Genomic DNA, 14,225 nt, shown 5'->3' with positions numbered 1-14,225 from the left:
TTTCCTGAAGCCCTCCAGGATCCCGATGCTTCGGAAGCCAAAGTCAGTATTAAATTCATCAATATGCAAATTGCCTAATTTATTACATCCCTCCCAGCAGATCTTGCGCCAGACAAGGGGATCTCTGTTGGGTGTTTTGCTCTGGAAATCACCATATGAACAATTCTTGGCATCTCTTATCCACCTGCTGCCAACCCAGAGCCTCCCAAACCCAAGGACCAGTGCCTTAAGATGGCTGATGGCATTGGGAAGGATGGGAAAAGAGTCAGAGCAGGAAGGGGTTGGCAGGCTCACAGCTGAGCCTCAGCAGCATGGAAATGTCCCCTCCCAGGCACAAAGCTTTGGGGATGACCATGACCCTGCATTTCCCATACTCTTCCTCCTTCTGCCACAGAGATGGATGGGGACTAATTTAACTTCCAGATGATCCAACACACTGACACATGACCCAGCCAAACATGACTGCACAGTAGTTGTGCAAAGGCACTGGCTACCAGCTCTCCACAACGGGCTCTCCCAAGCCAGAGACATGGCTCCAACGTGGCACTGGCCTGGCAGAGTCCCTGCACCTATAGCTGAGCCAGCCATGGGACATGCAGCACCGGGATGGTCGCTGCAGGTGTCTCCTCACCAGGCTGCAGGTCTGCAGCGGTAGCTGTGTGTGGCCTCCCTCACATGTCCCCATCTGGCGTGACCTCCTGCTGAACCACACATCTTGGCTGTGCTTGCAGCAGCCCTCCTGCAGCACTCGCTGCATGGAACCACAGATAACCAGCTGCCTCCTTCAGCTTGGATGAGTTAAGGCTGCGCCTCCTCAATCCTGGACATGTCTTTGCTAGCGTGAACTGCAGGAGGACCAAAAAAAGGCTGCCCCTACTCTGAACCCTTTCCTTTCTCAGCGCGGGGACACCCCAGCCACCCTCTGTCCTCTTCTGGGAGATGCCGGGGACAGCTTGACGCTTTCACGAGCGCAGGGAAGAGCACCCACGCCCCGCTGGCGCTGGGTGGGTGGGCGAGCATCGGGTGATGCGGTGACGGGGCGGCTCACGCGGCATCGCGGCAGCCCGGTCCCGCTCAGCGCGAGTCACGCTGCGGCAGCGGGGCTGCGCCAACGCCCGCGGGCCGGCGGCCCTCGGCCCACGGGGAAGGCGAGGGAGCAAAGCTACAGCTGGCAAGGGCACCCAGTCCCCACTGGGAGCGCGGCGGTGCCAAAAGCTCTGAGCCAGCTGAGGACCAACTCTGTGGGCGCTTCTGGGTTGGGAAGCGCCCGATGCCGGCGTCAGCCGCGGCCTTCCCATGCCAGCAGGCTCTGCTGTCGCCCGCGCCTCATCACCACACCGGCTAAGAGGAGCGGCCCGGGAGCTGCGGGACGCCTGTTTAGTGTTTAATATTCCTGGAAGCTGGTAACTGTTTGACAAGCGAGATAGGCGCTGACTCAGCGAGGAGCCGCGATGGAAAAGTTGTTCCCAAGACGACTTGCTCCTTTGCTGCTGAGGAGTTGGTGCAAGCCACTGCTGCCCTGCTTTCGGTTGGGTTAATGCTAAACTGGAGGAGGACAGCCCTGCTTGGCCTCACTCTCCCTTACTGGGAGATTTTCTCCCGTCTGGAAGCAGGGGAGGGTGGGGAGGGGTGGTGCTGGACTCTGGCCATTGCTGGAGAGGAGCACTGCAGCCAAGAGGCCTCGGCCCTGCCACGGGGCTGGCCAGCGGCACCCACACCACCCCTTGGCACCGCCTGAGCTGTTCCAGCTGCTCGGCAGCGAGGGGCTGCACCCCAGAGGATGCTCCCGCACCAGCAGCACTCACCCACTGGCTCCTGCATCAATCACAGGGGAAGTGCAGAGGCCACTGGAGCGGTGGGATGCACAACAGCTCCCTCTGACTTCATCCCACCACTTTGCTCAGCTGCTTTTTCAATAACCCCATCCACAGCGCTGCACACAGCCTGCCCAGCCTGGCAGCACCCACCTGGCTGCCACACTGCTCCCTGTGAGCCCACAGAAGGCTTGTGAGACACTGGACACAGGATGCTGGATGCCAGCCTTCAGTCCCTGCCCAGCTCTGAGTCAAAGAGGGACTGCTGCCCCTACATACAATGGCAGGGGCCACCTGGAGTACACAGGAATCCCACCTGGCCCAGGGGCCATCATAAAATTCAGTGCTACAAAGATGCCTGTATTCACACGTATTCTTTAAAAAACGGAAAACCCTTTCTCCCTCTGTGAGGCTCTTGGGTGGGGAGGGCCCTGTGGGAAAAGCTGGGAGGGGAGCAGGATGTTTCTCCAAGGAGGAGGCCAGTGTTTCTCCTCCCTGTCCCAAGAGCCATCCATGAAAGGTCTGAGGCGCTCTTGGCTGCCAGGCCCAGGGGTGGGTGGAGGGCTCAGGACTGCAGTGGCTCAGGTGAAGACCTACTGGCATGGCCCCAGGAAAGCTTGCACAGACCACATTCTCCTGCCTTTATGGCCAGGATGGTTAATTTGCCCCTGGCAAATTTATCTGGGCAACATCTCTGCCAAAGGAGCAACTTGCCCCCTCCTGCAGTAAAAAGGCATCCCTGATGTGACTTTTCTCCTGCCAATGCCAACTCAGACAGAAACCATTCCCAAGCCCGGATGCTGGCAAACCAGCACAGCTCCACTGTCCCTGAGAGCACGTCCTGCTCCATTGCGTCACCCACATGGGCAGCTGCCACCAGCAAATACAGCGGCTCTGCACCCAACATCTGCCCACGGCCATGTCCTAGAAGCACCCGTGCGCTGGGACATTGCACTGCTTGTTGTGTCACAGCCCCTTTGGAAGCAACAGCCAAAGGGCTGGGGGCACATGGGGACACAGCTGGGAAGTCCCTTTGCCTTGGGAAGCGCCTGAGCAGTGATATTCCCAAGGAGGAGCTCACAAAGGCACCCATGGGCACTGTGACACATTGGGAAAGCTCATCTGGCCCTTGGGTCATGCCCTTGTCCCCTTTTCCCCCCGCTTCCTACCTGCTCTTGTCCACAGCATCCTGCTCATCCATCTCGTCTGCGCTGCAGGTCGCGCTGGAGTCGCTGTCGGGGTTCACCCCGGGGCCTTTACTGCCCTTATGGCTCTCCTTCTTCTCGGCCTTGGGCGTCCCCTCCGTCCCCGCGCTGCTGACGCCGCTTTCCACCTTCTTGTCATTCCCCTTGTCCTTCTCCTGGCTCTCTTCGCTCTCCTCCTTCTTCACCTCGCTCTTGCAGGGCTCCTCGCTCACCTTCTCCTCCGGCTCCTCCGTTTTCACCACGTCCACCACCAGATCCTCCGGCACCTTCTCCTCGGCGCTGGGTGCCTCGGGAGCTGTCTCCGGCGGGGGGCTGGCAGCAGGAGCGGGGTTGGCAGGGGGAGCAGGGGGAGCCTCGGGGGGTGTTGGAGCCTCTTCCCACTTGACTGCCGGTTCTGTGCCGGCGTCACCTCCCGGCCCGGGTGGTGCCTTGGCCCCGTTCTCGCCTCCTTCTTTGGCTTCGGGCCTTGGCGAGGGAATGCTCTCGGTGTCGGAGCTGTTATTTACTGCAGCTGAGAAAAGGGAAGAAATAAAAATAAGGATCAGCCTGAGATTCTTGCTTCCCATATCGCTGCCTCCACCCCCTCCCTTGGGAAGAGAACGCCCTCGTTCCTCCGAGGGGGAGATGATCCCGGGCTGGGAGAACTGTGCTGGGATCCCCAGATCCAGAGCCTGCTAAGCAAAGGGCTGTTCTGGGGGGCCTCTCTGCTTGCCCAGCACGACTGTTAACCCCCACCCAAACACAAAATCACACGCCCAACAGCCTGGAGACTGAGTGACTGGGAAGCTGGATTTTAAGGGAAAATCCTGGCTGCTGGCTGGTTTGGCAGGACAAGATCTGCTCCCTTCTCACCCTCTTACCCATGGCACATGATCAGCTGCTCCAGACCAGGCACCCTACTCGCTGACTTACATCACCTGTCTCCCTGGCTGTGCCACCCCTGGAGCAGCTGGGATCATCCCAAAACACTACACGTGTTTGTTGTTATTTAAGCCACCAGTGGCAGAAGAAAGGAGGTCAGGGTCAGCGAAAGGAAAGCGCTGGCAGTGCTGCAGGACAGGTTAATTATTACATGGGAAGGATCATTCCCAGATCTGCCACCAGCAGCTTGATGTGAGCTGGAAGCACAAGCATCCATGCACCGCTCAGAGTTAGGTGCTGCCAAGAGATTGTTTCTACAGCTGGGGAGAGGATCACTCCCTCCAAGCCTCGGCCGGACAAACATGGCCAGGGCCAGGAACACCAGGAGATTTCCACAGTCCCGTCCCAGCGTGTCCCCACCGGGCAGGGCTCTCACGCTCATGCCCCAAAGGCTTCCTCACATGCATTCCTTGACTTGCCTCTCCCCACAGCAGCTCAGACAGCTTTCAAACGCTGGTGAGAGGAGTGCCACAGAGGGACTGTGTCCTAAGAGCTGTACATTGGAGCACATCCATCTGTCCTGAGAGTGAAACTGTACCACACTCGTCAGGAACCTCAGTCTTCTCCAATCTTACTCACTTGCAAACAAGAAATGAGGTGTCCCATCACCCAGCCAGGACAAGGTTCACAGTGTGTTTGGCAAAATTCTTCCCAACTGCCACTTGATGCTACTCTGAATGCCATGCTGAGACATCCAACAATGGCTCATCCCAAGCTCAGCCAAGCTCTAGACTTCCGTGCATTCCCTCCAGATGCTGAATCCATAGTCTACATCATAATTCTCACACTGAGTCTTTCCCCCTGTCCCTGGATTGGCCACGTGGCCCCTACAACTGCAAGGTATTGTCTGAGCAACCCCAATGTCACCCCGGAGCCAGCACCCATCTCCTGCGTAACGCCACCCTGGCACTTCCATGCCCATTACACATTTCACACCCCTCATGCTTTTACACAACCCTGTAGGGCACTCCAGCAGCAGAGCAAGAGCCAATGCTTGGAGAGTAAGGCTCAGAAGCATGTCAAGAGATCCATCTCTAATCTCAAAATCATGTTGTTTCCTCTCAGGCACTCTTAAAAAGAGCAGTAACTACCTTTTACTTTGCTCCTGTGAGTCACTCACCTCGCACAAAGATTTACCTGGAATCTGCCTTGTAATGAGTCACTCACAAGGACTATTTGAAAAGATTTCCCATTTCAAGTCCCATTAGCCTGGGTGCTAAGGCCAGGAACCAGTGTGGTGCCAGAGTGCTGGTTAAGTTATTAAATTAGTTTGACGGAAGTCAAATGGGCATTGTTGGAAAATTGTGAACATTTTCTCTGAACTCCAAACTGCTGTGCTTTCTAAGCAATAAATAGCTGAAAATTGTCACTTTCAAGTTGTTTCCTTTCTTTGGTATGGCTGGGAGGGAGAAAAACGCTGCCTTAAAAGGGAAAGGAGGAGGAAAAGCCCCACCAAGGTGCATCAGCATTCCCCTGCCTTCTCTCCAGTGCTGGGCTCCAGGAGCTCCAGTTCCCAGGAAAGCAGCAGTGCCCAGATGGGATGGGGATGGGCGCACACAGACCTTGGTGGGTTATCTCTCCTTGAGCCCATGATAAGCTCCATGAGAGCTCACAGTGGTGGCTAAGAGCATGCAGGGACCCTCCTTTGGAGCAAAACACCAAGAAATGTGATTTACAAGAGGCCCCGGGAGGCTGTGTGCTCTTGGAAAGCGCACAGACGGAAATCAGAAACCAAAGGGCTCCCAAAATAGCCATCTGTCCAGACAGACACGGGAGGAGGGCAGTGATCCAGGGCACTCCTTGCAAGCGTGAAATCCAGAGGCATCCAAAATGCCACGAGTGCTGCGAGACACCAGCACCTTGGTGTGACTTTGGGGTGACAGACCCCTTGTGAGCGCTGACAGGTGCAGCCCCAGAGAGGCCGTGCACGGTGCCTCTGCTGCGACCGGGCAGCAAAGCCAGAGGAGCTGAGCACGTTCCCTGCCACAGCCCCCACCCGCCTCACCTTCCGCCTCCTCTGCCATCTCCTCCTCGTTGCCACTCGTCCCCGACACCTCCATCTCCTCGTCCTCAGCTGCGGGAGGGAAGGCGGCTTCTTCGTTCTGAACAGCGGCGCCTTTTTTCTTCTTCCTCTTGGCGTTCCTTTCTTTCTCCTGAAGAAGAGCAAGAATGGTGAGAGACAAAGCCTACGGGGAGTTATGGGGCAGCAGAGAGCACTGGTCCTGCCCAAAGTCTCAAGCAGGACACTGCCAGTGACCCTCTGCCCTGGGTAAACCCTCTGAGCACCAGGCTTTGGGACCAGACTCGCCTGTTGAAAGCCTGGCAGCGTGGTGTCACCTGGCCAAAAGCTTTTGACTGTTCAGCTATGGCCAGCTTGGCTCCACAAGGAGCTCCAACCTCAGCCAGCAGCAAGCGTTCAGGGGAAGAATGGCACAGATGCATGGAGGTCACCAGTGCAGGGCTGGAAAGAGCTTGGGGGTCGGTCACACGTCTGCTCATGACACATGCCTGCTCATGACACACGCGTGACGTGTCGGTCCTGCGCATTTCCAGGCTCTACCTCCAGCCACACAAACGTGTGGCCGCGACTTGACGCTTATCTGCAGATAACGAAGCTGATGCCCCAGATTGGCCCAGCCAACATTTCCATGCACCTGCTTTCATGAGCCCTTTGGCAGGTGCTGCCAAAGAACTTTGACTCCCATGCCAGGGCAGCTGTCACCGGTGGACAGTGGGCAAGCTCAGTGCAGCACGGCATCCCAAAGGTGACTGCTTGGTGTCCTGGCTTGCCCTGAGACAGCCCCAGCCTCCCTGGCTGGAGCACGTGCCACAGCCACGAGGGTGTGGACAGCTGCTCCCTCCTGCAGACCTAAAGGAAAAGTCTCGGCTTTGCTATTGTTTCCTGCTCTTGTTGCTTGAGTAAATATTACCAGTAGGAACAGGCTCATCATCTCCGGCTCTCCCTGCAAACCCCACATGAGTGACGTGTGTAGGACGTTTATTTACATGGATGAAAAGATAAAGCCATGGTGGAAATGTTAACTTTGCTGCTGGATCTCTGTGCTGGGAAGAGCCGGTCCCCCCTTCCCCCACCCCCAACTTTTCAATCCCTTAGAAAACTTCCAGATAAAACAAACAAATACAACTGCTTTTTTGCTTGGAAACGCTGCTTGCTCAAAATCTATTTTTATCAAACTGGGCAGGAGAGAGGGAAAAGAGGCACTTGAGAAGCGGCTCTGTGCAGGCGCGGAGAGGCAGAGGGAGGAACGCCAGGCTCTGTGGTTCCCTTTCTCCAGCCTGGCCGGTGGTGTCCTGGTGCTGCCGGCGTTCGCGCCTCTGCCACGGCAGCGATTCAGCACCGCACGTTCCTGTGTGAAGCAGCAGCTCCCCATCACGCTAACGCAGTGACAAAGCGCCGACGTTACTATGGCAAAGACTTCTCCGCCTCTTACTCACGGGTCCGTGACTCAGCCGCGGGCAGCAGCAGGCTCCTCACTGGGAATTAGCTGGGAACCAGCCTCTGCCTCAGCACCCTACTTGGCCAGAGCCCGGGGCTGGCAGCTGCTGGCAGAGCAGAGCACTGAGCGGCCCCAGGGGCACCGTGGGTCCCTCTCCTGGCAAGCCCCACTGCTGGTATTTAGGGGAAATTATGTGAAATACAGGCAGCAGATCAAGGACACCACTTCGCCTCTTATCACGCCTACAGCTCCAGACTCCTTGTGCAGTCTTGCTCCTCTCTACCTTCCAGCAGGTATTTCTTGAGGACTTGGTGCTACTCAAGCGTTTTGACTCACCAAAACCACTGAGGATATACACTGAACACAGCAAGGACACGGAACCCTGCACAAGGAGTCACTCCATGCCTCCTCCTCCACAATGTCTTTCTGGGCCTTCCTGACAAATTTGGCCTCTCCCTGCACTCACCACCTGATGTGGCAGCAACAACCCAAACAGCTCCCAAACCCCGCTACCGACACGGAGCCACCCTGATGGGAACCTCCCATCAGGCTCAGCCTTGTCCTAGTGGCAGGACCAAGGCAAGTCAGACACACTCATTCCCAGAAGCAGAGGCCACCAGACTGCACTCCTGAAGCATTTTTTTCCTGTGCAAAGCCAGCATCATCCAAAAAAAGCAAGGAATTAAAGAAATGTTGCTCAGAGGAGGTCCACAGGACTTGGTCTCCAAGCAGGACCAGCCCGAGCCCCGGGGTTGTTTCCTGCACAAGCCAAAACAAGCCCAGCAGACCAAAGTGACAGTCACACCACAGACTGCTCCCAGTGAAGACAGTGCCTAATCTCCAGCCACTAACAGAAGGAGCAGCTCTGAGGACACCATGTATCCCAATGCCCTGCTTTCCTTAAATGCCAAGATTAGCGAGTGCAGTGTGCTGAAGGTCAAGGCTAAGTGACGCTGATGCCTGGGACACATCCGAGCGGCGCAGCAGCGAAACCAAGCCAAAACACACAGCAGGGCAGATAAAGTAAAGCCTCAAGGTGGCCTGACCCTGCCCCAGCAGTAAGAGACTGCCTGTCCCAGGGTGCAGCCAGCTGGTTCTGTGTCTGTTTCCCACCCCACACCGGCCACTGCTGCTGGCACGGCCCCACAGCCCCTCAGAGCCACCTGCACACTGCTGAATCCTGGTGTCACACCTACCTGGAAGAGGAGGCTACAATATTAACGAGCCCCATTCATTTGGGAAATGAATGAGATCTGCTAATTAAGTTTACTCTCATTTAGCATGAGGAGGAAAAGCAGAGCCACTGCATCTCCCTGCACATGATCAGCAATAGCTGGTGGTGGTGAGGTCAGAGAAGAATCTGTGCATGTCATGGCAAAACTAAGTGATGCCACGCTGCTTCACATGTGTTTCCTCCACACAGGTCATGGCTGATACTGGCAATAGGATGAGATTTGGAGGCTCAGTTTGCTTGGGATTATATTTAGGAGTCAGGAAGGAAGGTCCATGGCAATTTAATCTCAGTTGTTCTTTTATTTTATTCAGCTTTCTGGCATCTGCTGTTGCCACAAAACAATAGAGTACAATAAATAACAGCTGAATGTTCATTGTTCTTCTCCACGACCGAATCCCACAGCCTCCAATGCTCGAAAAATAAAATGATGATGCTGATATAAACTGCAAGTGAGAGTGAGCAATTAGACTGGAGAAGTCTAGCGGCTGCCTTGGAGGGACGGATGCAGGGAAAAATGTGGTTCTGCAGAAAAACACTTCCGTGATATAATTTCTGCAACATTAGGGAGCAGAGTAAATTAATACACACCGGCTCCACTGCCAGCAAAGCCGTATGATCTTATTTCAGATTCTCCCCAGTAATGAACAATGATATCTTTCTAATGTAACTTTTTATATTCAGAGGGCTTGATGCACATTTCACAGAATATTTCATTCCAGCCTTTATATGGGTCTGGGGGTCTTTTATATAGTTTGTTTGCTTTGTTTCTAAAAACAATTCGGTGAAACATGGGAACACAGGAGTGTCTCTGTGCATAGAGAATTAATAAAAAAGAATCGCCGATGTCTTCTCTTTCTCTCATTCCTATAGACTGACTAGGATATTAAATTCCTGGGTGAGTCATTGAATGTTTTCCTGTCTTTCTTTTTACTCTTGCTGTAATAGCTTGCTTGGAAAGATTCCTGCATTGAACATTGTCCTTTGCATTTTCAAAGCACCCCTTGGGGGTTTAGCCATGTGAATTCTATTAGCCAGAAACTGGGAACCCCAGGATACTCTACAAATGAAATAATTATAATCTTTAGTGTCTCTTAGCAGTCCAAGCTATCTCCAGAACACCAAACAAGCCCCACTATATTCACACTCTGCACCACATGCCAGGAAAAAAGCAGCATTAGCCCCATCTGAAGGGGAAACTGAGGCACAGAGAGGTGTGCACATTTACTTGCAGTGCTGAAGAAAACCTCTTTCAGAGCCAGGCTTTCCTCACATTGTCCTAAATCTCTGATTTCCTTTGGGGCAAACCAAAGCAGTTTACTGCAGGTAACTGCAGAGCCTGCAAGGCACAGACCCGTGTGGCCCAGCAGGGCTCTCTGCTCGCCAGGGCGGAACAGCACAATCTCACCAGAAACAAAGTATTTGCACAGCCATTAGAACTTGCATCCTGGCCAACACACCACAGCCCTGCTCCTCCTCCTGCTCCTTATCTCTCCACGTACCAGCCACGCTCCAGACACCCAGGCATCTCCCATGCAGCAGCTCTGCCTCATCCAGACCTCCCAGGGACAGATGGGTGGACAACCCTTTCCCGTGCCACTCCACAGTCCCCACAGCTTTCACCCAACGTGATAAAGGTCCCCCTTGGCTGTGGAAAGCATCCAAGTCCTTGCCAGGAAATATCCACAGCGCCCAGTGCGGGCTGGGACAGGGCTCTCACCATTTTCAGTTTGTGCTGCTGTAGGATCTCGTCCAAGTTCTGCCTCTTCTTGTAGTTGAAGTAGAAGTTTTTGCACTGCGACACGGTCTTGGAGCCCACCATCCTGGCAATGGCCGACCAGTTCCGCCCATGCTCAAGGAGACCTGCAGTTGGAGGAGGCAGAGAGGAGAAAGGTTTAACACCACATGCACTCACACAAGGGCAGCATTATCCACACAGGACGGGAAAACTCCTCCGCGCAAGCCAAACTCCACAGGAGCAATACGGTCACTAGCACGTGTCCGAATGGCTTCTAGACCAGGGGATGACCTATGAGAGCCTGTTTTTCTTTCCAAAGGGAAAAAAGGCGCTATGCTGACCGTCTCTGGAATAAAACACGTCCCACAGCCGTGTCTCGGCAGTCACGAGGACGAGCGGAGCTCCCTTTCCTTTGGGACGGCTGCAGCAGGTGTTGGCACGCCCAGGAGAACTTGGGCTGCTCTCAGCCCCTAACATGAAGCAAAGGCTCTTCCCACCCTAAGGCACACAGCCCTCTTAGGGAAGGGGAGGGAAGCCTAGGCAGGTGAGAATGCTGGCAGGGAAACCCAGGTGATGTCCCTGGCTGGGAAGAGGCGTGGCAGGGGATTAGTGCTGATCACAGGCTCATGACAAAAGCAGCTTCCCAGGTCAGGCATCACACCAAGGGCTGGCAATCCTGGCCAGATGGTGCCAACCCGAACACGGGGCAAACCCAGCAAGGTGGAGAAGGAGGATGAGGAGGAAGGAGACAGTCAGCACTTCATGTCCTTGCCATCTCTGCAGGGGGATCTGGGTACCCCTGGTCCTGCAGACGGAGGTAGGAGTTACAACCAGGGCCCAGGGATGGCTGCAGAGGCACCCCAGGTTCCTGGAGGTGACCCGTGAAAGAACCATCCAGGCTTTCTGCGAAGTAACACCTCGCTGCCTGCTGTGTGGCTGGTTCTTCATGTGGTGTCCTGTGGGGCTGGAGCTGCCACCAGCCTGTGGGACACTGCCAGGCTGGCTTGCTCCTGACTGCCCATGTGATGCCACTATCAGGCCAACAGTTCCCTGGCCCTTCCCTGCACCTTGTGAGGGCACAGGATGCAGAGTCTGTAAGTCCAGAGTTACTATACTGCCACAGAAAGGTAACTTCAAGATGAAAGTCAGCACAGAATGAACCTGCTAAGAACATCTTTTTCCTTTGCTGGGGGACTTTCTGCCCAGAGGCCACCAACCACAGAGCCTTGTGGGGTTGGGAGTGGGCACGGACCACTGGCTCCACATCCAAGCCCCTCCCTGACTGCTCTGACACCATGGGGCTTAGGAACATGGTGAGTCCCACACTGGGGCTGCTGGCATGGCTCTGTCCGTGCCTGGGAACATTGCAGCTGTGCCCCAGCCCTGCTGCCAGCCTCCTGCCAAGCTGCTGCCATGTGTCAGCCCGGCCCTAAAGCGGCAGCCCAACCTCTGCTTCAACAACAAACCCCAGGGGATGGGCTGATCTCAGCACAGCCACATGCAACGGGCCCAAAGGAGGTGCCCCCAGCCAGGATCTGCTCCGAGTCCGTGCAAGGGGAGGGCACGGCGTGGGGGCTGAGGGCATGGCTGCATTGAAGAGATGGCACCATGTACCCTCAGAGAGATGAAATCCTCCTCTCTGCTTCCCAGGTCCTGGAGAAAACCAGCAGCACCCAGCACAGCAGGAGTTAACATCCAGCTGGTGCCTGTATCCTGCCCGTCCCAGCACCAGGCTTATCAAATTGCATGTACGAGGCATCACATGCACTGAGCACCAGAAAGGCCCTGGCAAGCCAAGAAACAAGTTTAAGCTTTAACTCTGCAACTCCCAGCCTCGCTCAGCCAAACCCACGACCTCTGTCACCCCGCTGACGGGCTGGGACTTCTTAAAAAAAAAAAAGATTAAAAAAAATCACATCCGGCCACCAATCCTGAGGCAACCAGTGGGGCAAGAGTCCTCCCCCTGCCGTTGCTGAATGCCGCAGGGGAAAACAGGACAGTCCCCAGTGTCACAACCCATCCCCTCTGACACAACCCACTGCTGCCTTCCAAAGCAAACAAGCAGCTCTGTCCCTCTGCCCATCACCACACTGGTGGCCCAGCACCAAGTGTGACAGCCGGGCCAAGGCTGATTGTGTGCCCCGGGCAAAGCTGAAATGAAGACGCTGGCAGCGGTGTGGATGTGCCACGAGCACGGGTGCTTCGGCAGGAAAGATGCCAGAAAGCAGGACCTGGCATGGCAGAGCTCATGGCTGGGGGGGTGATGGATGTCAGCGTGAGTGGTCCCCAGCATGGTGTGACCTTTACCAGCCACAGGCAATGCCAGCTCCTGGCTGTCCTTCCCCCTGCCCAGGCTGGCTGTGCCCCTGCTCACCAGGACACTGCTGAAGGAGCTTGCAGCAGGGCAGGTGGCCACTGCTTGGGAGGAGGAGGAGGAGGAGGAGGCTGCCTGCAGCCCCTGCCCGCGGGACCAGCAGGGAGCCCCGCCACTCTTCTTCTACATGAAACCAGAGCAGAACAGCAACACCTGCTTCCCACGCTGTAGTTATGTGCACACTCGGGAGGGACCAGCCGAGACACCCCCGGACGTGCCGGTAAGCTCCCGGCTCGCCAGGCACCCCATCTCCGTGAGCTCCTCCAGCAGAGCCACCCCCAGAGCCTGCTCCCCCTGCCCCGCACTCCCCGGCACGGCAGCACCAGCCCTTCGCTCCACATCGCAACTGAAACTATGACTAACCGAGTTATCAGATCCTCAGGAAGGCTGAGCTCCTCGGCTCGGGGCGGGGGCTCCGGACGCAGGCTCTGCCGCAGGCACGCAGCCACACACAACCTCGAGGTTAACCCCATCCTTCGGACCCCAACACCCGACTTACGTGCTCCGGCGGGCAGGGAGCACACCTGCAGTGTGCAGCGGGTGGGCTGGGAAGAACACGGCTGTCAGGGCACTTCTTCAAAGCCCCCCCGGGCACGGCAGCCCGCGGCAAAGCGCTGCGAGTGCTCCGCTCACACCCTCCCCACGCATTTCGCTTTCGCTCCCTCGCAGCAGCCGGAGACAGAGAAGAAAGCAAAGCCGGTTCCTTAAATCCTGGGGGCGAGAGGATTTCAGAGCCATGGGCGGCCGGGAGCGGCGAGCAAACGGGCACCGAGGCTGGAAACCAGGTCACAGGCGGCAGACTCCTGACCCCAATGGCAGAAGTTGGTGGGAACACATGCTCCGGCCCCAGCGCTCTTCCCTTTGGAGCGAACGGCGTTCTCCGCTCTCCTCTGCTCGCTCGCCGGAGCGTTCCAGCCGGCTGCAGCCGCGGTTGTTAAGGTGGATGGAAGCGCCGCCAGTATTTTCTCCCCTACCTCATCTCCTTGCTCAGCAGCTCGGGGCTATAGGGAGACTGTGCAGTTTCAGGAGATGCCCGACGTTGCCAAGAAATAATAATAATTAAAAAAAAAAAAAAAAAAAAAAAAAAAAAAAGGCAGGAGAAAAGCGAAGGGGCGGGAGCGCGGCAGCTCCGCTCCTGCCAGCCCGGGGGACGGGGAGCCGGTGCCGTCGGTATGTGGCGGAGCAGCGAGCAAGCTCTAATCTGTTCCTCTGGCTGACCCGGGGCTCGTTGCATCTGAATGTGACCTCTAGACAGAGCATTAATAACGAACGTGGCGCTGACCCAAGCTGACAAGGGGTGCGGCGCTTGGCACCCGCTCCCGCCCTCCCTCGCTCACTTTCTGTCTCCCTCGCTCTCGGCTGAATGTCAGCGGCAGGGGGAGGGATCCAGGAAAACAAAGCTTGGCTAATAGTTTTCTCCGCTCTCAAGTGAATCAAAGGCGCTTTTCTTTGGGGACGTGCGCGCCGGCGAGCCCAGTGCCGCA

The 14,225-nt window shown here is 56.1% G+C and overlaps 1 protein-coding gene across 13 annotated transcripts in view; it reads right to left on the bottom strand.

The window, feature by feature from the left end:
• Positions 1 to 14,225, bottom strand: part of NCOR2 (nuclear receptor corepressor 2) — a 230,542-nt gene that overhangs the window by 34,955 nt on the left and 181,362 nt on the right. For all 13 annotated transcript variants that reach the window (XM_053993433.1, XM_053993441.1, XM_053993442.1 and 10 more), the window contains exons 18-20: positions 10,350 to 10,492; positions 5,946 to 6,093; positions 2,984 to 3,530 (exon numbers count right to left, since the gene is read on the bottom strand). In XM_053993433.1, coding sequence (XP_053849408.1) covers positions 2,984 to 3,530; positions 5,946 to 6,093; positions 10,350 to 10,492 — 838 coding nt within the window. The remainder of the gene's footprint in view (positions 1 to 2,983; positions 3,531 to 5,945; positions 6,094 to 10,349; positions 10,493 to 14,225) is intronic.

Source organism: Vidua macroura, chromosome 18, assembly GCF_024509145.1.
Source record: "Vidua macroura isolate BioBank_ID:100142 chromosome 18, ASM2450914v1, whole genome shotgun sequence".
In the NCBI taxonomy this organism is placed as follows: Eukaryota; Metazoa; Chordata; class Aves; order Passeriformes; family Viduidae; genus Vidua; species Vidua macroura.
Note: the sequence above shows the minus strand (reverse complement) of the source record. Positions and strands in the feature narration are given on the sequence as shown.